A 27,074-nucleotide genomic window follows, 5' to 3' on the forward strand; every position below is an offset into this window, starting at 1 on the left:
TTTAGTAAGGACGTAAACGATCGATGAGCTGAAATCTTTTTGGTCTCGAGTGCGGAAGTAAGAGTGGTGGAGAAAAAACAGAGTTCTACTATGGCGGAATTGCCATTTAAGGGCTCCACCAATGGGAAGGCTCCAAACATGCACTCGTCCAATCAGCGCCGAGCTTTCACAAGGGGGCCCGCTTGCTCTTTTCTGCCTTTTTCCCTCCATCCTCGTCGTTAATTCGTCGGTCGCTAGTGCGCACTTGAGACTCGATAGCGGTCGCCATATACGACTGGAAACTTGATTTTCACTTGCCGCTTCTTCGTGACTACATGGCGAAAGCATTTCCGCCGCGGAGCCAAAGCTGAGAGCTTCGCAACGCTTGTGCTTCGGCGTCTTTTTCTTCCGCGTGAGGCTCGGGTGAGTCAAGTCCATCCGACTAATTCTGTGGAGCTCACGACGCCTCGTAGCAGCTGACTAGCTAGCTCATGTTTGCCTTGGCTCTTGTTATTCTGTTTGGTTTGTCGCGTTTTTTGGGCCGGGCCCGGCCTGCTTCTCCCTTGGTGCCTCACCTGGAGGTTCGTCGGGAAGCCGGCCAGATGTGCCATAGCCAGCGGCCACCAGGCCTCACTGAGAGCTTGGAACAAATTGACCTGTTGATGGCGCTGCTCGTAAATCTGCTCAACGTCACGTAATGGAACACACGTTAACTGGTCTTTGGATCAGAACCTCGTCGACGTCCTGTGTTCTGTCAAATAGCTGCGCCAGTTGTTTTGTTTGGCACCGAGCTCACTTACTGTTGAATAGTTAACTCAAACAGATAAACAACACTTGGTTCAGGTAAGAAACATAATTCTACCGGGTCAGTAGAACCTTAAGGTGACCAATTTGACGGAGACCTTTATGCTCAAAACCAGAACCAGCTAAAGGGAGCTAAGATATAAGCGCTTGTGAAGCTGCTGTGTCTTCATGCCAAAATTTAACGTCACGTTGGACCTCTCAGAACCAGCTAAGATGATAGTCGTGGAGCTTATCAGACTTCAAATCTGGATGGAGGCTCAGAACCAGCCAATAAGTGCCATTGAAGCTACTCAGTCCAGATGTGGGCACCTGTTGGACCTGCTCATTACCAGACTCGGCTAAGAAGCGACCGTCCTAGTAAAGCTCCTGGGTCTTACTGATTGAGCACACAAGATGCTATGTATGTCAAGTGTACTGTGCCGATCCAACGAGCAAACGAGTGTCACCTTGTTGTAGTTGAAAAAAGGGGAAGCAGATTAGTCAGCACTTAGTAGCAGCGTAAGAATGAGGAAGTTTGTGGTTCTGGCAGGTCGATAGGAACACGATATCTGCTAGCTGGGTAAAACCGTCAATGAGAGTGAAAACACGGGAGATGCGTAATTAGCAGCGGCGCGAGGGTGTCGTGAACTCCGATCCGCTTCCATTCCCCAAGGACGGTGCCAAGCGCTCGGATGGCCGCTTCTGGGGAATGTTCCGGAGAAACTCGCAGTGGGCTCGTTCTGCACCATTGCTCGCGTGACGTAAATGGCCAGTTTTGTTGTTACAGGTGGACAGGATGGACGCGAACCGGCCCGCGGGTCCGGCAGGAAGCGCCCCCGCCCTCCCCTGAGCAGGCCCGGCAGGCCCGGAACCTACAAGCAGACCTCGGCGACTCCTGGCCCGGGCAAAGATGCGAGTGAGCCGATCCAACATCCTGCTGGGCTGCGTCCTCCTTTGCTCCGCCTCCTTGCTCTACCTGGGCCTGAGCGGGCTGGACTGCCCTCCGGGAAGCCAGCGCTCCCGCTGGGCGGAGCTCCGCCGAGGCTCTGCCAATCCCAACGCCTCGCTGGGCGAGCGCCTTCCTGAGGACACGCCCCTCATCTTCATCGGCGGCTTCCCCCGCAGCGGTACCACGTTGATGCGGGTCATGCTGGACGCCCACAAGGCCGTCCGCTGCGGGGAGGAGACCCGCGTCATCCCCCGCCTGCTCACCATGCGCGCCTCCTGGAGCCGCTCCGTCAAGGAGCGCATACGCCTGGACGAGGCCGGCGTCACCGACCAGGTCCTCGACTCGGCCGTGCGCGCCTTCCTCCTCGAGGTGACGTCATTAACTCATTCACTCCCAGCCGTTTTCAGTAAAGCAACCCCCTTCGCTCACAGCTGTTTTACTGGATTTTGACTGATATTGCAAGGCCCACAGAATAGCCCACAGAATATTGTGTTCTATTGCTATAAAAACATGGAATCCACCAAAAGAAAGACTAGAGTTTCTTCTTTCATCAGGAAAAAAAAGTGTATTTGGATCTGTTTCCGCTTTGCAGCAATTAGCATAAGAATATAACTAAGTTTTATCAATATTCACATTCCTGGTGAAAACACTGGCAAAAAGAACTTGTTGCAACATGGCCCTGGCTGATCTCTTATACTCTGCTGCCACCTGCTGGCCGTTTTTGTTGTTGTTGTTGTTGTTGTTGTTATAGTAATAACTACCATTGCTCTAAGCCTCCTCTTCGTGTCAGAAGCTGCATCAAAGCTATAAGTATGCTCTTGCATAAAAAAAACAATAAGAAAACATACATACGTTTTTGGGAGTGAAAGACAAAGTATTTAAAAAAAACAAAAACTATTTTTGAGTTAGAATGAGTTAACGTGCACCACCACACTCTGGATAGGGACCCATAAGGCCTCGTTCAATAATTTAGCACTCCCCCGGCCTCCAAAGTGGTTTTGTAATTGCTTTTAGACGCCCCAAAGCACTTCAGATGGAGAAAATCGTAAAGCATTGAATGTACACTAACTATTATCTTAATAATCTGTTGATTTATATTTTCAATTACTATTTTTTTTTTTTTACTATCAGTCGTCCTTTTTTTTTTTTTTTCCCCCAGTTTGATTTGTCCGTTTGTTAGATTTTGACCCGTACGAGCTTATTGAAGGAGATTATCAACTGAAATTTGCCAGCCAATAAAAGAAAACAAAAGCGTCCAGTTTGTATATCAAATGTTCCACTTGTGCGTTTGTGTCAGGTGATTGTGGGCCACGGCGAGCCGGCGCCTCGACTGTGCAACAAAGATCCTTTCGCCTTGAAGTCGCTGACGTACTTGGCTCACATCTTCCCCAAGAGCAAGTTCGTGTTGATGGTACGAGACGGACGCGCCTCCATACACTCCGTCATCTCACGCAAGGTGAGTTACAGACGTGTGAACGCACTACCGCTGCCTTCAGCGTTCCGTTGGTGTCTCGTGGAAGCTTGCAAACAACACATTAACTCTCATTGGTCCTTTTCAAAAAACCTTGTTCAGATATCTGCCTTCAAATACAGCCTCTTAAAAAAAAAACAGTTTGCCAAATCCCCATACAAGCGTTACAGTTTACAAGGACTATTATCAGCCTTTAAAGACCAACATACCAAACTGAATGACTGATTGTTGAGTACAAAATATTTTGGGATGAGAATTTGTGAAAGAGTAGACACCTAAGGCCATGTTAGAAGGCAGTGTTTAACTTTCTGCCTTCACATACAGCCTCTAAAATATATATGTATTTTATCAAAAGCAAAGCATGATGGGATATTAGTGGCTGACATATTGTGAAAAAGTAAGACAACTGTGGCCTACCACATTTGAATGCAGTGTTTTTCTACACTTTAATATGATCGTCCTTCAAATGCAGCCTCCACAGATCAACTATTCTGAATTGAAACCTTTTCATGACCGAGGTATATGAGTCATGTAGGCCACATTTGAATGGTACGGAAGTGTAGAGCTGCCAATGTGGAGTAAACATTTTTGGCTGGCGAGTATGTTCGAACATACTCGCAAATACGTTCGAACATAGTCGCAAATACGTTCGAACATACTCGCAAATATGTTTGAATATACTCACATGTTCGAACATACTTGTAGGCTAAAGTTAGCATACCTTCCCATAATGCCACGGAGTATTATTTGAGCATGCGCGAGTGAAAATAAAACCCAATTTTTTAGGCATTTGGACCACATTACCAATTCATTAGAAAATTAAGTACACAAAAAAGTGTTCATTCGTAACTTTTACTATTTATGTCTGCCTGCCATGTCTGCCTAAAAATTGGGTTTTGTTTTCACTCGCGCATGCGCAAATAATACCCTGTGGCATTATGGGAAGGTATGCTAACTTTGTAGCATGTAGCCTACATGTGCTTTTGAAAATATTTGCAAACTATATTCTAACTATGTTCGAACGTATTTGCGACTATGTTCGAACATACTCGTCAGCCAAAAATGTTTACTCCACATTGGCAGCTCTATGCTTCCGTAGAATGGAGATGGTGTTAGGCTGTGTTTTGCCATGATTTTCCTTCAACGGCAGCCTTGAGACGACCAAATATTTGAAATCAAAACCTAGCATGAGAGGCTACGAATGATGTGTTCAATTCCTAGCCAAGGACACAAGGAGTGTGAATTTGGTGGGTGATGTTAATTTGTGGGCGGCATCCCCCAGGTGACCATCTCGGGCTTTGACCTGAACAACCCGCGCGACTGCCTGAGCAAGTGGAGCAACGCGGTGGAGACCATGTTCAACCAGTGCGTCGCGGCCGGCCCCGAGCGCTGCCTGCCTGTGCGCTACGAGCACCTGGTGCTGCGGCCCGAGCACGAGATGCGCCAACTGCTTCGCTTCCTGGAGCTCCGCTGGGACCCAGCCGTCCTGCACCACGAGGACCTCATCGGCAAGGCCGGCGGCGTCTCGCTCTCCAAGTGAGTCCATCACCGTTTTTAAAAAATGCGATTTGAATCGTTTGGGGGTTGGCAAGTGTGGACCTGCGAAGCCTTGTCAGACGCTTGTGATGAAAGGCAAAACAAATCAACTGGACTCGGTATGCTTGAAAGGTCGACATGCTCGGAAGGTTGTCGAAAAGTGAGGTAATATTTTGGGAATGTTGGGAGAGGGACATTTTATTGCTCAAAAAACATGCACACACACACACAAAATAGAAGTTTGAGTGATTATGGGCACCCAGTCAGTTAGCTAGTTAATAACATGTTGCTTTTAACTCATTCACTCATTCTCTCATTCATTCATTTAACTCATTCACTCCCAGCCATTTTGACTGAAGCAACCCCCATCGCTCTTCTATTGGATTTTGACTGATATTTGCAAGGTCCGCAGAATATTGTTCTTTTGCTTTAAAACCTACCAAAAGAAATATTATTCTCTTCTTTCACCAGGAAAAAAAAAAGTGTATTTATCTGTTTCCATTTTGAAGCAATTAGTATTAGACGATAGCTAAGTCATCATTGTTCATATTCCTGGTGAAAACAATAGCAAAAAGAGCATGATGCAACATGGCACTGGCTGATCTCTTATACTCTGCTGCCACCTGCTGGCCGTTTTTGTAATAACTACCATTGCTTTAAGCAACTGCTTCATGTCTGAAGCTGTATCAAAGCCTTCTGTATGCTCTAGCATAAAAACAAACAAACAAAACGTATAAATACGTTTTGGGGTTTGATTGAGTTAAAAGGGATACTTCACTCGGGCCATTTTCAGCAGTGACAAGTTCATATTCTGTCCAGAATTAATTCGATAGCTTCATTATTTTTCATGTACAATACCTTTTTAAAAACTTTTTTTCACGCTTGCTGTCGACTGAAGATGACATCACCAGTAGTGAGGAAGTAGGTCACGACCAATCATGGCTTACCTGTTTACTGGGTTTGGTCAGTAAACTGAGCCATGATTGGTTGTTATATACTTCCTCAGCACGGGATGTCATCTTCAGTGGAAAGCAAGTGGAAAATGTGTTTTTAAAGATATTAATTGTACATGGAAAAATAATGAAGTTATCAAATTAATTCTGGACAAAATATTACATTTTCACTGCTGAAAATGGCCCAATGAGTCAAGTATCCCTTTAATCAAAAAATTCAATACACCCGCTGGGAAAAGTTTTTTCAAGGTATTAATTGTACATGAGCAATAATGACATTACCACATAAATTATGGACAAAATGTTGATGTTTTACCGCTGAAAATGGCTCAATGGGTAATCAATCATGATTAATTTGGTAATAATTTAAATCGTGATTAGAACAAACTTTTTTTTTTTTTTTTTGTACAAAACAAATTGGGGGGAAAAAATAAATTTCTTTGAAACACTGTAATTATGCAAGTTCCTTTTGGACCAAACAAGATTTATTAAATTAGTTATTTTAATATAAAAAGGTGCAAATATATAAACTTAAGCAACTCAAAATTAGTATTAATAATCTTTTATTTTTGTTTACAGTTAGGCCAATTTTGTAATTGTGGAGTGTAATAATTGAAGTTTGATTAATTGCACACCCCTAAGTCAAGTATCCCTTTAAAATATCAAATTTTCACCAAGAACTGTACACTTATAACACTTGTCTAGCTTGGTAAAAGTGTTGTTGTATTTTGTGACGTGATTTAGGGTGGAGCGCTCAACGGACCAGGTGGTGAAGCCGGTCAACACCGAGGCGCTGGCCAAGTGGGTGGGCCACATCCCCGACGACGTGGTGGAGCACATGGCTGAGGTGGCACCCATGTTGGCACGACTCGGATACGACCCGCACGCCAACCCGCCAGACTACGCGCGCGCGCCGCCGCTCTCCCATCCTGCTCAGGTAACCGCAAAAAAAAAAAAAAAAAAAAAACACAGCCTATCAAATGAAATCTCACGTAAACTAACCGTGTCGATGTAAAGAAAAGGCGTTGGGTTGAGAACTGGTCACGGACGACACTTGCTAGCTTGCGTTGGGGCGAGCCCCACTTGAGTTGTAGGCAGTCATTGAATGAGTTCATTGCGTTTGTTGCTCTCTCGTTTTTGTCTCATCAGTCTTGGAAGGTGGCGGAACCTTCCGGAGCCGCTTAGAGAACAAAAGAAGGCAGCGGAACCTTCTGGACCCTCCAACACGCAAAAGCTGCGATACCCAGATGCACATTAAAGGCACACTTCCTCTACCATCCACCACGCCTTGCAGACATCTTTTTGGCCTTTTTTTTTTTTCTTCTTTTTCTCGTGGCCATTTGTGGACTCGTACGCCATCCGCTGCCATCATTACGGATCTGCTGGATCTGTGACCTCACCGCTAATGTGAACCACTCGATGGACTTTTTTTTAAAAGACTATTTTCTTAATAAATTATTACAAATGGGTGCCCCCTGGTGGCGGGTAGGTGGGCGGCGTGCTCGCGCATGGTCAGTTACGTGGTCGCTCTCATTACTGCACAGCTCGTCTCCATGGTTACCAACAAGTCAATAATAAATACAAGTGACACAGTTGAGGCGTTTTGTTTATTTAGCAGCTAATCGCTGCTCGCTGACAGCGTCGGCAAATTCACGTGCCAAACTGGCGGCCTGTTTACGTCCTGTTTCTTGCTACATAGAAGTTAACGGAAAGATTGCAATAGATCAAATCACTTCGTAACAGAAATTGGATATGGTGGTGCCTTGATTTTTATTTTTTTTCTTCTTAAGATCCAAGCCAATTGTCTTTAGATAACAGCAAAGTCTGAGATAAGAATAAACTTGACAGATGGTCTGGCCGCCATCCATTCACATTGGTTTCTTTGCAGTAAGACACCAGTCGGTGGCGCCAATGCTCCTTTAAGATGCTTTGCCAATCGCCACAGAAGAAGGACGGACAACATGGTAGGCTTGTGTTTGCTACTTATGTGGAGAGCAAATGTTAGAACTGATTAATTTCATTGCCAATGTAAAACCATGATTTGAGATACGAGTAATTAAATTCTTAGTCAATCCCTGTCGACGTGCAGTTCGGAATTTGCCTTTTGTTTTTTAAAATTGTAATGATTTTATTTCCATATGGTGTAGATGCAAAAAAAAAAAAAATTTGCCACGTCAAACTTTAGCGACATCTAGAGGCATCTTGGTGCCTTTTTTTTTTTTTTTTAATTAAGTCTGGCCGTTATGGAAGCGTATTGCTGCCACATGAGGATAAAAAAGGTTTAGTATCACATTTTAAAGTGACAAATTTGACTTGCGCATTCAGCCTAGCATAAGTAAATAATTCCCTCTGCGACAGGTGACTGGTGGAGCCCTACGTAGTTTGTGCCTTATTTTGAAATATTTTCAAACACTTAAGCAATGCAGTTAGGTAGCTAGCTACTAACTTAGATTTAGAACGGGGTGGGGGGCAGACTGTGCCATTTACCTGAAGCAGAAGGAATTCATTTATTTTGCTGAATGCTGATATCAAGCTTACTATGTGATAATGTCATATTGAACTTTATTTTCTTCTGGCATGACAGCAATGTTTTTTTTTTTTTTTTTTTTTTTTTTATTGTTTTTGTGATCCAAGTTGAAAATGACTTTGCTATGAGGTTAACTATATGATGAGGTGATTTTCAAAGTCTAATGAAACTCGTAACTTCCATCAAAACGAGTTTCATGCCCATAAATGGACGCTTGAAGCTTGATTTGCGTCTCGCCCGCAACAAAATGGCATCTTGTCAGTCAAGCGTCATCATTGTCGTCACTCCCCGCCAGGCTGCTATCAGTCGACTTGGCGTCGGCGTCGGCGTCCTCGTCTTTTTCTTCCTGCTTTTTGTCGGGCTGCGGCGTCTGCGATGGCGGGGTGGCGCCGGCCGCCTCCGTGGTGCCCCCTGGCGCGGGGGCGGAACCACCAGCCGGCTGCGCCTCCTCCAAGAAGGACGTCCAACCTTTCAGGCGCTCTTCACGTTCGCGGCTCGTTTCCTCCACCTTCATTCGCATGCACGTGAGAGTGTCGCCATGACAAAGTGAGCGTTTCACATTAGCAACAGACTTGCAATGTTTCTTAATTTAACTATTTTTTTTTCCTCCATTAAAAAAAAGTTAATATATAATTTTAGAAAGTTTAAAATACTTTCTCATGAAATAATTGGTTCTTTTAAAAAAATAGTGCGTCAATTTGGTGTAAATACAACTAAAAAATACATTTTACATAAAAGCTGTTTTTAAAAATGATTAAATTGTCTTATTAATTGCAGAATTAATTAATTCCCCCCCCACCTCACCTGATAATCGGTGGTGCCGTCCCAGAGTTGCGCGCTGAGCTGTCTCCCCCCGAACCAGCGTCCGTGGAAGGACTGGATGCAGGCGTCGGTGTGCTCCTGCTCCTTGAAGGCCACCGACGCCACGCCGTCCGGATGCCTCTGCCCGCACGCCACAACGACCGTCATGAATTACGCGGCCGTCTCCACCGGCCAATCGCAAGACGGCGGTTACTCACGTCAAACAGGATGACCTTCTTGACCTCGCCAAACTTCTCGCACTCAGAGCGCAGGTCGTCGCGGTATTCGTTCAGAACCAGAGGGTCCTCCTGACATGCCAGTTGAGTGCACATCTTTTATGCCGGCATATACATTTGTGTATGTGCATAATATGCATGCGTATGAAATATGTGCACCTCAAAATCGCTGGGATGAAACATGTTCCTGATGATGACGACCTTCTCGTGTCGCTTCCTGGCATCTCCTTGTTTCTCGGGCCTCCAGTCCAACTGTCTGCTCGGACACGCACACACACATCAGCATCACAATGAAACGCGCAACACCCCCCACCCCACCACCCGTGCCTACTTTTGCTGCTGCTGCATCTTCTTGCGGTAGTCCTTGTTCTTCTTCTTCTTCTTGCTGGCGTCGTATTGCCCTTTGAGCTCGAAGCGAGCCGCCTCCACATGCACTTTGTAACCTCTGATATCCGACTCGTCCATAAGACGCACGGCCAACTCCACCGACTCCCTCTGGACAGGCATGCAAACACAGTTAGGCTCAGCATGTGTGCTGTTTCAAATGATTGGAAAATCTTCGATCCGTTCCAGCCCTTTATAGAAACATGAAATAAAAGCAAAATAATGTAACTCTTTCTCCTGCAATTGTACTGCTCGTTCTGATGTGCCCGACTTGGCCACCTGGGGGCAGTGGAGGACAGAAAGCTAATTATAAATTATGTATATATATTTTTTTTTTTTTAAATGATATGACAAACCTTGAGTTTAACTAACAAATAGTCGTTCTACGCAAAGGATAAAGACCATAGTACGGTGTGTACAATTATATTGTCATTCTTTGTTGTATTCTGTAACCATTTGTGTTCAATGAGTTGCTTAAAGGCGTTGGGCACTGCAACATAGATGCTACTTGGCGTGAGCATGAAGCTAGCTGCATCGTCTTCAGACAGTTTTTGGTCTGTTTTAAATACACAACACTGTCTTTTTCGGGGGGGGATTGTTTACTATTTGCCAATGAGGAAGAACTGGACAAGAAAGAGTCCCATTGGAGGACTTGTGCTTGAGAGACCTTGAGGTAGCAGCAGAGTCCGTCTCCTTTCAGGTTGCCGTCTTTGTCCTTGTACAGTTTGACCTTGAAGTCTTCGGTGATGGGGTCTCTCATGACGATGCCGCACTTGGACATCAGCTCCGCAAACTCCTCGGGGCTTGTGTCGGGGGGCAGGCCTGAGTGCAAACGAATGCGTCGACCAATCAGAGGAGGACAAAAACGAAACAAGTCGAGCAAAAGCGTGCTACCCACCTGACACGTACACGTTGGTGTTCTTGGTGTCCTCCATGTCGAACCAGCCTGAAACACAAGACACGATGTCTTCATCACCCCTGCCATCATTCAAACATCTGTTGCTGAAAGCATTATAGCGCTGATGCTATTTTTTTAGCCTGTCAATGGCATTTCCTACGATGTGTTAGCATTCAGCTAGCAATCCAAAAGTGTAATTCTGTTTGATGTCTGTTAGGTTTTCGACAAAATCACAAGCAAATTTTTCGTCTTCTGTGTTGCCTGGCGCCCTTACCCGGATCCGCTTTCCTCTTCTCTCCTTTCCTTTTGCCATCTTTGGCCGCACTCGTTTGCTGCTCCAAGTTCAGCTCTTGCGCCGTCTCCTCCACGGGTGCCGGCCTCTTCTCCGGTTCCGTGGCGACGGGCCCCGCTGCGGCGTTGCTGGCATCTGGGTCGCCTTCCTGACTGAAGCCGTAGTTGGCCTGGTAGGCCGCCATGAAGTCCTCCGTGATCTGCACACAACCGCAACGTCAACATAAAGCGTCGTGTCACGGGCGTGCGCCAGCCGGTCGTACTTTGGGGAACCAGGCCTTCTTGTCGTGGTCCCAGTCGTACACTGTGCCGTCTTTGGGGTCCGTGTACGTGAACGGGTCAGAACCATCCTGGCTTCTGCCGCTGTACAGCTCCTGAAGGCGCAGCTGCTCCTCAAACTCTTTGTTGGCCTGGCCGCTCATCTATGCCAAAACATTATCGCCTTCATCAACAACAACACAGAACAGTCGAGGGCTGCAGTTACATGATTACATTACAATTACATGATTTATATTCATTGATTTGTGCTTTTATGTATGTTATACTTGTAATTGAATGATCTAAATTTACATTATTCACACTAGTAGAGCTAATCTAGTAATTCGTTGTTTACTCAGTTGTCAACAATTTTGTTTATATGTATCATGGGAGGGCTTAATTTCATTAGCATTGCTTCTTCCCTTTCATTTTTTAACCTGCACATTATTTATTTTGCCACTTGTAAATACATTTGACTATTACTGCTTTTTCTATTAAATTGCTTTGCAGTAATAATAACATGTTTGGACTGCATGAGCTAACTGATCTTCAATATGAGCTCACCAGCTCCGAGTGTAAACAAATGCGAGCAGGACTTTGCGAGTTATTTCGGTGCATGGACGTGTTCGCTATTTTTAACAGCACACGCGCAGTTGATGCTAAATTAGCATCACTAAGCTAGCCTCACCTCTCTGTGGCGCTGAACGTCCGAATGGCGATGAAAAGCTGCAGTGGTTCGCGGAACGAGTTCCTAACTCGCCAGCATTCTTTTGGACAGAAGAGCTTTCATTAAAGTTTCTTGAAAACAATGATGCTGTGCTAATGTTTAGCTCGACGCTTAATTCGCGGTGATGCTTGAATCAACAACTTCCGGGGTCAGAGTCCGACTGCGCATGTGTAGCCATTCTACGGGGACCGCTCGATTAGTAGTAGTGCTAGCGAGCTTGCGTGTAGCTAGAAACTACGTGCAACACCACGACCACTCCGCCCGGTCGTTTGGTTCAGGTAATCAAATCGGCCATGCATTCAACCAGGCTCGTTAGCCCGCGAGCTAGCTTGATTGCAGTGGATAGCTGGTAGCTAACTGGTTGGTTTGATTAGTGGAAGCTGCCTGTCGCATCAGGAGTTGGCGGACGATGGCTGAAGGCGGGGGGAGCCCAGATCCGGCCAGCCTGCCCCCGGGGGACCCTCAACTTATCGCAATGATCGTGGAGCACCTGAAGAACCGAGGACTGTTCGACGAGTTCCGCCGAGACTGTCTGGCAGATGTTGACACCAAGGTAGTCCACTAATGCTAACAATGTCCAAATGCCTTGATTATGGTTCTTATCAACTTTTATTTATTTTTTTTTTTATCGCCAATAGCGTAACAATTATTTAAACAATTGTCATTATTCCCACTCTTATTTCACTTTTATTGATTTTATTTATTTATTCATTCATGTACTTTTTTTTTAACATATGTGTATAAATACGTTAAAACGAGATAAATTTCACATTTTAATTTTGAGTATTTCGTTTGGCACAACAAAACTAAGCAATTCCTTCTGATTTAGGTAACAAGCGTTATCTTTTTAGACCGGGGTGGGCCTCGAGGACCGAGGTCCTGCAGGTTTTGGAGGTTTCCCTCTTCCAACACAAGCTGATTCCATCAGCAGGGACGTTATCAGGCTTACGCGGAGCTTGCTCATGAGCTGATCATATATCTGCTGTGTTGAAGAAGGGAAACATCCAAAACCTGCAGGACTCCGGCCCTCGAGGACGGGGTTTGCCCAGTCGTTTTAGACCTATACAATCACCTGTAACAGAACCAGAAGGAATTTCAATGGAGAAAATAAATGGTGAAGATAGTTGACCATGAAGTAGAAATCTTTCTTTTATTTATTTTTTTATTTTTTATTTTTGCTTGGCTTATATTTGGACCAAAATCGTCACAAAGAAGCTGTAAGGTAAAGGTAAAGTTAAATAAGGTGCTATTGAGGTTGTTGCTTCCATTTGTTACACAATCCTAAGTTGTCGCGGTCACCGCCGCTGCTTGCAGCCAGCCTACCAGAACCTCCGTCAGAAAGTGGACAACTTTGTGACGTCGCATCTGAGTACTCAGGAGTGGAAGCCGTCCATCAATAAGAACCAGATGAGGAACGGACTCAGACAAAGTGTAGTTCAGTAAGTCGGCACCGCTTGCGCTGTCCATCCGCTACTTTTGTGTGCACGTGTTTTCTGACGTTGGTTGCGGTTTGTGTGTGGAGGTCAGGCATGTTGGAGTCGGGGGTGGACCGGATCATCACTCAGGTGGTGGACCCCAAGATGAACCACACTTTCAGACCGCACATCGAGACGGCCATTCATGACTTCCTGTCGGGAAACAAGAAGGACGACGGCACTGCCGCGGCGGCCATTGAGCCGCCGGAACCGTCTGAAGAACCCAAAACCCCTTAAAGGGGATTAGCAGGCAGGACATGACGTGTTGGCGAGATGATGATGATACAACACGTGTGACTTCCGCTCCGAACACGTGTTGACATTCCCTCCCGTGGACCCCAAAGCGGATCACATGACTGTCTCATGCCGTAAACATGTTTGCTTTGTGCATCACATGCACACATGCAATCGACTTCATCAAACTGCTTTGATTTCACCTTTGTCCCTCAAATGAAGTAAATTGATTATCACAGTGTGACATTTTCTAAAAACGTTTCCAATTTCCAAACGATAGCTGTGACTTGACATATGAGTTGAATTCGTTCCCTTACTACGTTTATAAAAATCTATCCATTTATTAAACTAGGATAACCACTAACAATGTTAAGTGTCAGCTCGTCAATGACATTTTCCATTATGTGTTAGCACGGCGAACGAGTGGTTAGCACGTCCGCCTCCCAGTAATGAGGACTCAGGTTCGAGTCCAGGCTCCGGCCTTCCTGGGTGGAGTTTGCATGTTCTCCCCGTGCCTGCGTGGGTCTTCATCGGGTAGTCCGGTCTCCTCCCACATTCCAAAGACATGCATGGCAGGTTGATTGGGCGTTCCGAATTGTCCCTCGGTGTGCTTGTGAGTGTGAGTGGTTGTTCGTCTCTGTGCGCCCTGTGATTGGCTGGCAACCAATTCAGGGTGTACCCCGCATACTGCCCATAGCCAGCTGGGATAGGCTCCATCACCCCCGCGACCCTTGTGAGGAGTACGATGTTTAGAAAATGGATGGATGGATGTGTTAGCATGAAGCTAGTACGGCCGTTCTTAAGGCCAAATTGTTTGAAATCCACAAGTTGGCGTTGTCTGTTGACAAATGTCTGTCACATCAGTGTCAATTGCTTGTTTTGTAGAGTTGATCATTTCTTTTGGTGGCGTCCTGAATTTTACTTACTTTGTTTCACGAGACTTATGTTCACGTTTCAATCAATAAATAGAAAATAAACCAAGAATCTCCAAATACAATCAAGTTGCATAAGCATCGTGTCAACAGAATATGGGCTTTTGCTTTGGTCATGTGTGTTGTACTTAGTGTTCGTGTGTGGGGGTGGAATATGGGTGGAAAGGCCCCTCGGGGGTCCTAAAAACATCCAAACAAGCGTGTGAACCGTGCATGTGTGTATTGGAGTAGTAAAAATGAAGCATTTTGGTTGGCTGGCGGGCAGACGATGCAATCATATGACTGTGGGTCAGGGGTCATGGCGCTCAAAGTAAAAACAAATGCTTTGAAGTGAAGAGAAGACTAACCTTGACCCCTTACCCCGAGCAGATGCATAGTTACAACACGATAGATGTGTGCACACAAAAACAAGCCTTGTTTGACTTCTCTCAAAATGGCCGCTTGTCCTCATCATAGGTACGGCACAATAACACCACAATCGCAAATGGTTGCGCAATCTTCTGATGCGTTCATGTAGCCTGTAACCTATTTATACACAAGAAAGAGGCTTATTAATTTCTTTAAAAAAAAAAAAAAAAAAAAAGTCTTCATTGACTGAATGGAAACTAATCTTAATTATATAAAACTTAAACTTAATTACAGAAAAATAAAAACTATTTGGAAAATGATACAATAAAAAAAGTTATTGCACATATAATTTAAATAAAAACTAGTTATTAAAAAAAAATTATTAGTACTAAATTGTATTGCATAATACTGCAAAAACGGTCACTGTTTGGCTTAAGACCGTTTATTTTGTTTATTTTCATGAAAGCTTTTGCACATCTTGTACCAAATTAAGAGCTCATTATCCAGCATTATATGTTGTCACCGTTTCAGGTACACGTGTTAACTTGTGTCATTATTTCAAGTTAGCTTGATCAATTATTTTTTTGTTTATACTAGCATCATTCATATATGATACTCATTCAAATCATTTGACTGATAAATAACTGAAATCATCAGTAATGGCAGGTCAGAAAGAGATCAATTATCACAGTCCAGTTGTTGTCCACGCTACACTACATCCGGGTTCTGAGAGTTGTCATCTCCCTTTCAGCGCGTGATGTGATGTGCGCGTGCGTGTACGCGGCACTGCTATTGGCCGTCGCGGTCGCGACCGCGCACGGATCATGCATAAAGCGCGACCGCCGCTAGCGACAGGAAGGAACCCACCCGAGTCTCACGGCTCATCAGGGCGATCGACAGAAGCTCTTGTGCGCAACATGGACACACGTGCGCGGCTGCTGGTTCTTCTTGTGTTTTTGCTGCTACCTGCGAGCTTGCATGTCTGCGCCTCGGAACCGTCACGTGACATCACGGACAAGCACGTGTGGAAACGGCGCCTGACCCTGAAAAGCACAGGTGGGCGCGACAAACACAATCACGCTACTTAATCTTGATGGCAATTTCAAGCCTTTCTTGCAACAATCTCGTTTTTTGTCTTCCACTAAACAACTTAAAGTGCAGTTTTTGCTGTGTAGCAACTTCACAAAATCGTATTAACGTCGTAATGTTCTCCATCCGTGCTTCTCAAACTTTACACAAAGTATCACCAAAAAGTACTACTTGGCCATCATGATTTAAAAACCAAAAACTAACTGAAACTACATTTTATGTTTACAAAACTAACTAGAACTAACTATAATTATAGCAAACATGTCCTTCGTTTTAGTCTTTGGTAATTAATTTAATGCATGAGCCTTTGGGGATGATTTTAAATGGGATTTTTAGTAGATTTATTTTGATATAAACCGGAATAATGACGTTTGAAAGTATGTCAAACAGAAGTGATGTCATCTAGTAGCAGCCAATAGAAAAGCAGCTTCAGATGACGTCGCTCCCATGGTGTTTTTTTTTTGTTTTTTTTTAATATTGCGCACAAGTAATACACATTAAAAAAAAAAAAAATATATATATATATATATATATATATATATATATATATATATACTGAAACTAACAAACTAAACTAAAACTAAGCATTTTTAAAATAACTAAACTAATAATGAAAAATTCCAAAACTATAATAACCCTACTGCCATATTACAAATAAATTGGTTTATATACTGCAGCATTTTTCTAAATATGCAAAAGCACAAGTAAATTTATTATTTTTTAAAGTATTTGTACAATTTTTATTACTAAACACAGTTTCTCTTCATAACATTATGTGGCCCTTGCGTCTTTCTGATTTTCTGTATGTGGCCCTCAAATGAAAAAGTTTGGACACCCCTGCCCTAGCGTAAAAACAAACTGATAAATACGTCTTTGGCACATTTAAAATAGAACGTATTTATACGTTTTTGGGAGCCAATGAGTTAAATACAACTGAACAGTACTTAAGCAGTGATGCTTGTGTGCCACTAGAGGGAGCCAGCATATGACATTTTGACAGTCACTCTTATATGTAAATGCACAGTTACGTCTTCATACTCTGTTGACGTCTTTTAGCAACAAGTACCCCAGGCCCACCATTAATGTGTACTGTGTCCCTGTTCAGCGGACATCCAGAACTGCCTGGCGAGTGCCGGCGACGCCGGCTGCGGTACCTTTCAGTGCTTCAACAACAACTCATGCCAGATGGACGGTTTGCATGGCATCTGCGTCACGCTGCTGCAGCACGCCGGACGATACCACGCGCAGGTGGCATGCACGCGCTTTGATTTGATTTGGCGTTTGTTGAAAATTGTTCAATTGACGCTTCTTTCGCTAATGACCCTGTGGTGCGTCTCAGGGCAAGTGGCAAGTCAAGGAGTCGCTCCGCTGTCTGTCTTCGGGCCTTCGTCAGCGTCTGAGCTGCGTGAGTCGACGCTGCGCCGCCATCAAGGATCTGCTTTCGGGGCTGCAGAAGGAATGTTTCGCCAAACACCAGCTGTGTCTCGCCCTGCGGGACCACGAGGACACCCTGGGGAGCCTGGTGCACTTCCACCTGCTCTTCCCGCCCGGGTGAGTCATCGTTTCCCAAATCACTACACAGCTGCTATTTAGCCAGTTGGCCGCAAAGCAGCTTGGTGGTGCATTAGCGCCACCAAGTGATATTGTTGTTCCACTGCAAGGAAAGTCAATGTTTCGTTTTTTGTTTTTTCTCAACTAGGCCACACGCCGAGCTCATCAATTTCCTGTTAACATGCGGTGGCGACGTGGGTCCGTGGGTTAGGCGCCGCCTGCAGGTGCAATGCCGGGAACACTGGGGGGCGCTGTGTGGCAGCCTGGGCAACATCTGTAACCGCAATGACACAGCCACCGCCGCCAGCACCGCGCCAACAACAGCTGGACAATTGACGCCTGACGATGTCCACACCTCAGAGCTTGCCCGACATCAATAAGACATTTGTTTTTGTCATTGTTGCCATAGGAACATCTACCTCACGCGCTACTCACAATGTTGGGCTTTTGGGGGATGTTTCAAGATGAACCTTATTAAGTTGCAGTTCAACTTTATTTGCCCTCATGTGAACTTTTTAAATGTTCAACTGTTGAGTGTTTCACAACTTTTTTTGCCCAACAAAATTCTGATAGGTATTCAGTCTGGACTTCATGAGACCAATGTGACACCTAACGATCCAAGAGACTACAAGGCCTCAAACAAGAAATGGCAACTGAGCTTAGAATGACTTGCAATGACTGGAGGAGTCACAGAAAGGCAGACGTGGACATCTTTGGAAATGAAAACCTGCTGTGAATTTTGCTTTTCTGCTCCTTGTTGTTCAAGAAGTACAGACACAAACAGTTGTACATTGAAAAGGTTAAATGAAGTTGGGGCATTTTAAGTTTATTCTGAAATTTGACCCCAAAATTCACTAACCCCAACTTCTTAATTGGTGTAGTGTGGCTCCTACATATTTTTTTTTTATTTTTGCAGTGTTTTATGTACAACGTTGTACAATTTTACCCTTTTTTTTTTCTTTAAATACAAATTTGTGAATTTGATATCAGTTTTGATCAGGTGCCACCTGCTGGAGTGGAGAGGAAGTGCGCCATACTTTGATTATTTAAAAAAAAAAAATGCTTTTATCAAATATCATGTGGTGTGATAATCAGTCAAGTGTATTTGAACATGGATATTTTAATATACAAAACGTGTGTTGAATTTGATACTTCAAATAATGATTTTTAGCAGTCAAAAAGTTTTTAGTCAACATCGGCCATGATCTCAAAAGTTCTAAGAAGTAATGTGTGAGTGACCTTTTATTCCTTTCTAACATTTTCTTTATTTCTCCATATAGCAAACAAACATTCATACAATTTATTTCCAGCAAGCCACTTTCCACAGAAATCATGTAAACATACTGTACATGTAGACTTCACTGTGGCTCCAAAGTCAAGTATGCACTTTTCAAATTAATTTATTTTTACAGGTAATGGCAAATAATAACAGAATAATTAAGAAAGGGCCCATGAAAACAGAGAGGAGGAGAACACAAGAAAAGGATGTAATTATGCACTCTAAGGGAAGGAAAAAAATGCCAACTGAACAATGTACAATCAAAATGACTTTTTGGAAGTGTTCACCTGCTTTTAGCTACTGTGTGGACGTATTATAGCTCGTATACTTGTTCTAATCTTGAAAATTAAATTAATAGAGATTGTAAGTCGAAGAGAGCGGCTGGTGCCGACGTCGCGATAACGTCACGGTGACGTCTCCGTCTCAAGCGGACCAGAAAAGCTCGTGTGGCGGCGCTGTGCGTGCGTGCGCGTGCTGGCCTTGTGCGGGTCCTGCGGGAGTCGGAGGAGCGCGTTCGAGCGTGGGCGCGAAGATGCTGAACATGTGGAAGGTTCGAGAGTTGGTGGACAAAGCGTAAGTAGCGGCCCGGTTAGTAAGCTAAACCAAGCGAAAGCCGGCTAGTTGCTGTGACGTCACGGCAGCCCGTAGACTCAGCTGTTAGCCACCGCTAGTTGTCATCCGACTGCCGCCTTTGCAAGATTGAAACGTCTTTCAAGGCACATTTTCGTATTTTGACGCGAGGGGATTAGCTTAGCTAGCTTGAAATGGTACCCTCCTGTTGTGAACGAGATGCGAGCTTGCCCGGCCGGTAGCACACAGCTAGCAGTTAGCTAATTACACCAGCTTGGCTGCGGCCGTTATCTGCTTCAGGAGCATCACGCCCTTTTCTGGACCGGCCGCTTAAGTCTTCTGCAACCGTGCAAAAAAAATTGTAGCGTCTCTATCACGCTGTCCTGAACTTTCAAGTGCAAGCGAGGCCCTTGATTGTTCCCAGCTCAGCACACAAAGAGCTCGTTGACAAAGCCAATACACACTAGCAAAAGTCATCATTCGCACTAGGCCAAATTGCATAATAAAATAATATAAAATGACAGCTCCGACAATCAAAAATTTTATTTTTGATATATCTGCAACACATACTCTGTCCAGTCTAGCTGTTAAATGGAAATTTGTGCATCTGTGCATGCACTGAATGGAAATTTGTGTGCACAAAAATGCAGCCTTTTACACATTTAAGACGCTTGTGTGCCGCTTTCTGGTTATCGTGGCGTGTTTATGTTGTTCATGTATGTTCGTGTGCATCACCAGTACCAACGTGGTCATGAACTACTCTGAAATCGAGTCCAAGGTGAGGGAAGCCACCAACGACGATCCGTGGGGGCCATCTGGCCAGCTGATGGGAGAAATTGCCAAGTATGTTCAACACGCATGCTTCCTCACGCACATACATGTTTGTTTAGCTGATGTTGGGTATACGCATGAGCAGGTCCACCTTCATGTACGAGCAGTTCCCAGAGGTGATGAACATGCTGTGGACCAGGCTGCTGAAAGACAACAAGAAGAATTGGAGGCGTGTCTACAAGGTGAGCGCCTCATTTAAGCCTCCTTGTCAAATCATGTTCCCTAAATTTTCAACGTAAAAGCTCCAAATTCACAACCAAATGCCACATTGCTTAAGTGATACACAGTTTCTGCAGAATTTACAATGTTCACTTGTGTCACGTGTGCGTCATGGCAGGCGTTGCTACTGCTGGCCTACCTGATCAGGAACGGATCGGAACGAGTGGTGACCAGCGCACGAGAACACATCTACGACCTGAGATCGCTCGAGAACTACCACTTCATGGGTCAGCACCAAATCCTTCTCCCAACAGAGCTCATACCGCTGCTCTTTTCCGTCTTTTGAAACGTGTGCCTTGGACAGACGAGAACGGCAAAGACCAAGGCATCAACGTGCGTCAGAAGGTGAAGGAGACGGTGGAGTTCGTCCAGGATGATGAGCGACTCCGGGACGAGCGAAAGAAAGCAAAGAAGAATAAGGACAAATACATCGGGGTCTCCTCGGACAGCTTGGGAGGAGGAGGAAGCGTGAAGAACTGTGAGTGGTCACGCATTTGCACTTAAAGATGAAGTCAACCCAAAAAAATTTATTGACAATATGTTCTATGCAGCCCCACTAGTATAAATATGTTATTCTGGGTAATATTGCATTAGTGGAGTACGAGTTAAGCAGCTAAATCCATAAGTTTTTATCAATATCAGAAGGCGGCCATTTTACTACTTGCTGTCGAGTGAAGATGACATCACACTTGCTCAGGCAATGACCAATCACAGCTCACCTGTTTTCTGAAGATGAGATGCGATTGGTTGTTACCTCACACCTGAGCATTTGATGTCACCGTCAGTCGACAGCAAGTGGCAAAATGGCCGACCCCTGAGATGGATATAAACGGCTGGATTTTGCTTCCTAGCTGATCAACAACTGTAATATCAGTCAGAATGTCATGTTTAGACTAGTGAGGTCACATATAACATATTACTGTCAAGAAATGAAGAAAGGTTGATTTCCCCTATAAATCAGCAGTTTTTCAATTTACCACTTGCTTGCTATACTCATGACCCAATTTCCTTGTGTATCCGCGCGCAGCATGTGAGCTGGAACGCAGCAAATGGGAGGAGGACTGGGACAAGAGTCGGGCGGCGTTCCCCTTCAGCGAGAAGCTCGGCGAGATCGGCGAGAAGATCGGCAGCACCATCGACGACACAATCAGCAAGTTCCGCAAGAAGGAACGAGACGACTCCCCGGACAGGAGCAGGTAGCTAGCTAGCTGCGCGCTCTTCCTTCCTATGTTGTGATTGCCACGTCACGTCGCTCTTCCTGCCGTCTTGGTTAGCGACAACGAGGAAGACAGGACATCCAGGAACGGTCGTCCGGAAGCTCGTGAATTCAAAGACGAGGAGGAAACTGTCACCGCCCAAAGTAGCCACATCAGTCAGGCTACCGAGACTACCACCACCACCACACGCAAACGCGGTGGCCCCCCCGCTAACAAGTCTTTGGACCTCGGCGCCGCCGCCCACTATACCGGCGACAAAAGTCCCGATGACGACCAGGTATACCACTCACCGTGATATGCAGGAGACTTGAATATGCTTAACTCATTCACTCCCAACCATTTTCACTAAAGCAACCTACTTTGCTCTCGACTGTTTTACTGGATTTTGACTGATACTGCAAGGCTCACCGAATATTGTGTTGTATTGCTATAAAAACATGGACACCTACCAAAAGAAATATTAGTCTCTTCTTTCATCGGGGGGGGAAAAAAAAAAAGTACATTTCTATCTGTTTCCATTTTTCAGAAATTAGCATTAAAATATAGCTAAGTTTCGTTATTATTATTATTATTATTCACAAATCTGCTTAGAATTGTGGGGAAACAGCTTGTTTTCATTGTGGCCCTGGTTGATCTCTTATACTCTTCTGCCACCTGCTGGCCGGTTTTGTAATTACTACAATTGTTTCACTCATTCTCTGCAGTTGAGAGGCTTCATCTGTATGCTCTAGCATAAAAAAAGATAAATGTATAAATACGTCTTTGGGACACTTAATACGTTTAAAATGGTACGTATTTATACGTTTTTGGGAGCAAATGAGTTAATCTACAATGCTGATGACAGAAAGTGAACTTGTTTACCTTGATCAGGTAGCGAGTTAAGGATGCACAGTCTGTGGCCATGTTCAACCACCTTCCTCTCCCCTTTTGTCTCACTAGGTGTCCGGCAGGCGGCCCTCCGGTGGGGGTCTTGCCGACCTGCTTGTGATTGACACGTCAGTCAATCAAAGCTCTGCTGCAGGTAATGCTTTGAGTGTGTCACTTTGTGCGTGTCTATGTGTGCGTGTATCACTGTGTGTATGTCCAATCAGGGGGCATCTCCAACGACCTCATCTGTGGCTTCGCTGACTTCACATCTCCGGCGGCGTCGGCAAGCCTGCCCCCCTCCACCGGTAAACTTTGTTTCTTCCTTGTTATTTTTCGGATGACAAATAAATCAACACTGCCAGGGTTTTGAATATTCAATTTTCCCAAATGCTGCCAAATTTGGCGTATTTAACAGATGGACAACACTAAATTCTGAAAATATCGGCGCTACATTGCTCTATATGACATATATGATATATTACATGCTAGCATGTTGTGTATCATGTGACCAGCTGCACCACCGGCCAACGAGAGTGCAGAATTCGGAGACTGGAGCGCCTTCGCCAACCCCCCGACGTTGTCGAGCTCCGCCTCCTCCCAGCCAATCGGAGACTTGTTTGGCACCCCGCCTCCTTCGAACACCGTCTCCAAGCCCGCTTCTGTCCCGCCCTCCGCTGAGCTGTTTGACCTGATGGGCGGGGTTAGCCAGCCGCTGGCCCTGAGCGGCTCGCAGAGTTTGACCTTCTCGTCCGTCGCCGCGCCGACTGTCCCGACCGTGCCGGCGTCGCGCTCCCAGCAGGTCTTGAGCGATCGTCCATCTTGTGTTTTCATTTGTTGCTCTCTGTTGATGACGTATGTTGCCGTATTTTCTGCGATGTCAGAGTCTGGGATGTATGGCATCCCGGTCGCCGGCCGGGCTCAAGCAGAAGGTCGGTGTTGGAGGTCAGGGGTCTTTAGGCTCCACCTGGTCCGACCCGTCGGTCAACATCAGCCTGGACTTCTTGTCGGCCGGCATCAACCCTGCAAAGTCGCCGGCCACACTCAACAACATCATGCAGCAGCAAGGTAGCGTGGCCCGGCCGCTTTCAATTATCATTTCAATTATTTTGCACAGTTCGCCATGCATGAATGATTATTTTTGCCGTCAAAAGCACCTTCTCATTCTTGTCATTTTATCATTTGATGTATCACAAAAGTCAAATATATTGACGTCAACATCACTATTGTGTTTAAACAAAAGATTTTGTGGATGTCCAAAGATCAGTCAGTCGAGTATGGAGAACTCTTTTGCAAAATCCATCCATCCATCCATCCATCCATCCATTTTCTTGACCGCATATAATAGTGCTTTATGATGTCAAAAAATGAAATAATCTGAGATTTGAGCCTCCTAGCTCAACCGGTTTTTGAGTTATGGCTCTTCAAAATTTTGGTGCCAAACCCATTTTTGGGAAACTGAAATTGCATGCTACATTTTGGACCATATATGGAGGTAGGTAGGTAGGTACAGACCTGTAATTGCTATATCAATATATTCTGGCCCTGTCTATCAGAATCTGCACTTTAAAAATAGTGTTTGTGTACTATTTTTAGAGATATTAAACCTGCACTTGAATTGGCAGTTACAACAGTAGTTGACCTACTTTTCCAGACTTGAGGAAATATCCAAAAAATATTACCATATGCAAAGGATTAGTTCAGAGTGAAGGAGTTGGATAATCAAAAGTTTTTATTGGCTCAAAATGTTGATGAAAGATGACTGTTGATTTGGTAAAAACAAGTGGCCTGAAGTACACAAAACATTTCTAAGATATGTACCCCCCCAATTTTTTTTTTTAATGTATTGTCATTTAAAAAATAAAATATATCCACTTTTATAGGGTTAATAGCGCTAAAAAAATAAAAAATAAAAATAGTGACTTATGCTGGTTTTAAATTCTCATAGATCAGAATACATATATAAAGCAATCTACAGGTCTGTACTTGTGCCTTTGAGCAAAAGATGAGGGCCTCCAAATATGGTCCAAAATTTAGCACGCAATAACCGGATCCCAAAAGTGGGCGTCACCCAAACTTTGAAGGGCCTAAAAAAAAAAAAGTTTGAGCTAGAAGACTCAAATTTAAGATTATTTAATTTGACAGCATAAGGCACAAATATAATACAAAATAGGCAAATTGAAGAGGTTTTGGGGATTTGTGTGAATTGAAAACGTCAATTTTTGTTATGGCCTCTGAAAGTAAGTTTGAACTTTTCCTCGTAATTCCAAAGTCCTGTTTGTTGCAAGTGTCAGCAAAAAGCACCTTCACGAGAATCATCCTAGAACAGTCGAACGTGTCTCAAGCAAGCATTCAGACATTTTGGTCCATCAAGGCTGAATTTGAGTGGTGACTCCTGTCCGCCATTGTGCATCTTTGCAGGCGCGCCTCCCGTCCACATGCTGTCCAACAACTTCGGAGGCCTCGACCTCAACCTCGGCTCCACGCCGACCATCGGACCTCTGGCCAATCCCTGCGTGACCTTGCCACCCGTGCCGCCGTCAATGACTATGGGCGTGGGCGCTCCGGTCAGGATGGGGCTCGGGGCGGGGGTGCACCCCGCCATGATGAACCCGGCAAAGCCAGATGCCTTTTCTAACTTGGGCAACTTTGGACTTTGAAGGTGTGAGTGTGCGTGCGTGCGTGTGTGCGTGTGTGTATGTTGAAGCGAAGCAAGCGTGACCCGCGTCCAAAGACGAGGCGGCAGACTGGTGACTTGCTCCTCAGCATGCCGTCTTCCCACAGTTCCCGTGTTCCCTTCCACGCATGTCCCAACAAGTTTGCCATTTTGGCCTTTGGGGTGAAATTTCCGGCTGAAGCTAAAATGCACTTTCACCTTTTATAGGTCAACTTGATTTGACCTTTTGAATTTCCAGTTGTTGAATGTTTCAGAACCTTTTGCACGACTTCCAAGGAGCTCAATGGGAAAATTCCCAAGAGGTGTGGCGCGATAAATTACAAGGCATTTCTGTGACTCTTCCTGTCCATTTCATGGCTGGATTTTGACTTTTTGACTGTCTTCATGGTGCTGTTGACATTTTGAGAGACTGGAAGACTCACAGAGAGGCTTCCATCCTTGGAAATGGGTTTGTTCGAAATGTGAGCAGCATGACTAAGAGGGCCATAAAGAGCAATTCAACTGGGAAAATTATGGTCGTTCAGCTCCTAATTGTCAAACAGCAATCTGTGCAATAAGTACGGAAACAAAACAGCTGGATAGATGTCAAAAGGTTTTCAGGTCAAATCAATTTTGCAAACATGTTGCTTCAGTGTTTCTTAAACTTTTGACACCACAAAAAATATTTCCATGTGCCAGCAACATGTCCAACATTAATCTTCAGCCATTCATCAAAAAACATGCAAAGGCTTTACTCCTTGAAAGGTGGCATAAAAGTAAAAAGAAAATAAAAAGCCACTGTAACGTTGTGCAAGTTTACTAAAAAGGTATCTTAAAAAAAGGACAAATATTTTAAAACATTACCTGCAAATGTTTAATTTACTGGATTTAGAAAAACAGAAAAAAAAATGTGCACAGCCAGCTTGAATTTAAGAGTGATTGATTGTTGGGCATGCCACGAGAGGGAGCTAATTTTGAATTTGAGTGATTGTTTTGTGTGCCACTAGAAGGACCTAGTCATTTTAAGAACCACTGGTTGGTAGTGCATTGTCGCTCGTTCCACCCCCAAGCCCATTAGCGCAAACTTTTTGAGTCGCGTATGAACTCCTCAGGACAAACGTCCCTCCGACAACCACGCCATCTTCAACTTGTACTGGGACATTTCAAGTGTTTTCCCAACGTCTGCTTGCTGCCCTCCTGAGCTTACCTCGGCACAAGCCAGGGAAGCGCCCAAGGCCTTCACTTTGGAACTACCATCTTCTAGCCATGGACTCGTACGCTTACGATGAGGGCCAAGCTCACTATATGTGTGTGTGTGTGGTTAGGGGAGGGGAGTTAGGGGGTTACTTTGTTTGACCTGTGGGCACACAGCTAAGCCGAGCCTTTTGTGTGCTCCAAATGACCAAATCTTTATTTTGTTACTCTCAGAAGGACAATTCCATAGATTTTAGTTTGATATTTGCGTTACTTGTCTTCATAAGGAGATTTCCTCATGAAGGATGTTGTTGATTTTTGTTTTTCCTTTTTCGGTACAAGCCTGTTTGTTGCAACTGTGGACTACTTTTGACATTCAATTAAATTATATGAACCTCAATGAGTCACAATGATCATTTTTGACTGGAACACTGGTGGCAAGTAACTTAGTACAAATTTTCAGGTATCACTACTCGGTAGTGAATTTTGACTTTTGCAACTAAGGTGTTTTTTTTTTTTCAGTTTCATTAACTAAGTTAGCATTTTTATAGCATTAGCAACCCTATAACACGCTAGACTTGAATTAACAGGAAAAGGGAAACTTGTTGAGCTGCAACAACTAATCGAGTTAACAACAGTTAAATTGATGACTACTCAGTTAACTTAATGTTCTAATTCTCTGAATTTCACCATCTCAACAGAAAATATCCAATTCCTGCCATCCTCTATGAAAGCAAACTGATTATCTTTCAAAATAATACATTTCCTAACATCTGCTTTTAATTTACAAGACAATCCACATTTTTCTGATTGTCTGACGAA

General features: G+C 44.4%; 4 protein-coding genes across 7 annotated transcripts; 3 read left to right on the plus strand and 1 right to left on the minus strand.

Annotated features, from left to right (window-relative positions):
* The first annotated feature begins 145 nt into the window (after positions 1 to 145).
* Positions 146 to 7,266, plus strand: tpst1l (tyrosylprotein sulfotransferase 1, like). 3 transcript variants are annotated; one of them, XM_077504811.1, is made up of 6 exons: positions 146 to 402; positions 1,536 to 2,080; positions 3,009 to 3,167; positions 4,465 to 4,718; positions 6,416 to 6,608; positions 6,821 to 7,266. In XM_077504811.1, the coding sequence occupies exons 2-6, from the start codon at positions 1,673 to 1,675 to the stop codon at positions 6,854 to 6,856; spliced, it is 1,050 nt and encodes a 349-aa protein (XP_077360937.1). In that variant the 5' UTR covers positions 146 to 402; positions 1,536 to 1,672; the 3' UTR covers positions 6,857 to 7,266. The 3 variants fall into 3 exon arrangements, with proteins under 3 accessions (XP_077360937.1, XP_077360936.1, XP_077360938.1); XM_077504810.1 differs by having other exon boundaries at positions 147 to 402; positions 1,550 to 2,080; XM_077504812.1 differs by lacking the exon at positions 146 to 402 and adding an exon at positions 539 to 822 and having other exon boundaries at positions 1,550 to 2,080.
* Positions 7,260 to 12,331, minus strand: htatsf1 (HIV-1 Tat specific factor 1). Of its 2 annotated transcripts, none has more exons than XM_077504809.1 (10): positions 11,755 to 12,331; positions 11,072 to 11,250; positions 10,792 to 11,008; positions 10,518 to 10,565; positions 10,287 to 10,441; positions 9,567 to 9,730; positions 9,395 to 9,491; positions 9,218 to 9,307; positions 9,003 to 9,140; positions 7,260 to 8,706 (listed from the first exon to the last, which is right to left on the minus strand). In XM_077504809.1, the coding sequence occupies exons 2-10, from the start codon at positions 11,228 to 11,230 to the stop codon at positions 8,461 to 8,463; spliced, it is 1,314 nt and encodes a 437-aa protein (XP_077360935.1). In that variant the 5' UTR covers positions 11,231 to 11,250; positions 11,755 to 12,331; the 3' UTR covers positions 7,260 to 8,460. The 2 variants fall into 2 exon arrangements, with proteins under 2 accessions (XP_077360935.1, XP_077360934.1); XM_077504808.1 differs by having other exon boundaries at positions 11,072 to 11,230; positions 11,755 to 12,329.
* On the plus strand, positions 11,917 to 18,325 carry bod1 (biorientation of chromosomes in cell division 1). Its single transcript, XM_077505844.1, has 8 exons — positions 11,917 to 12,071; positions 12,168 to 12,346; positions 13,108 to 13,232; positions 13,316 to 13,502; positions 15,541 to 15,838; positions 16,977 to 17,119; positions 17,211 to 17,422; positions 17,571 to 18,325. The coding sequence occupies exons 1-8, from the start codon at positions 11,918 to 11,920 to the stop codon at positions 17,800 to 17,802; spliced, it is 1,530 nt and encodes a 509-aa protein (XP_077361970.1). The 5' UTR covers position 11,917; the 3' UTR covers positions 17,803 to 18,325.
* A 768-nt stretch (positions 18,326 to 19,093) lies between these two features.
* Positions 19,094 to 26,652, plus strand: LOC144006117 (clathrin interactor 1-like). Its single transcript, XM_077504801.1, has 12 exons — positions 19,094 to 19,274; positions 20,010 to 20,114; positions 20,188 to 20,284; positions 20,440 to 20,548; positions 20,626 to 20,799; positions 21,349 to 21,517; positions 21,596 to 21,815; positions 22,478 to 22,559; positions 22,630 to 22,710; positions 22,918 to 23,204; positions 23,287 to 23,470; positions 24,824 to 26,652. The coding sequence occupies exons 1-12, from the start codon at positions 19,234 to 19,236 to the stop codon at positions 25,060 to 25,062; spliced, it is 1,788 nt and encodes a 595-aa protein (XP_077360927.1). The 5' UTR covers positions 19,094 to 19,233; the 3' UTR covers positions 25,063 to 26,652.
* The last annotated feature ends 422 nt before the right edge of the window (positions 26,653 to 27,074 follow it).

The sequence above is a fragment of the Festucalex cinctus genome, chromosome 18 (genome assembly GCF_051991245.1).
Source record: "Festucalex cinctus isolate MCC-2025b chromosome 18, RoL_Fcin_1.0, whole genome shotgun sequence".
Taxonomy (NCBI): domain Eukaryota; kingdom Metazoa; phylum Chordata; class Actinopteri; order Syngnathiformes; family Syngnathidae; genus Festucalex; species Festucalex cinctus.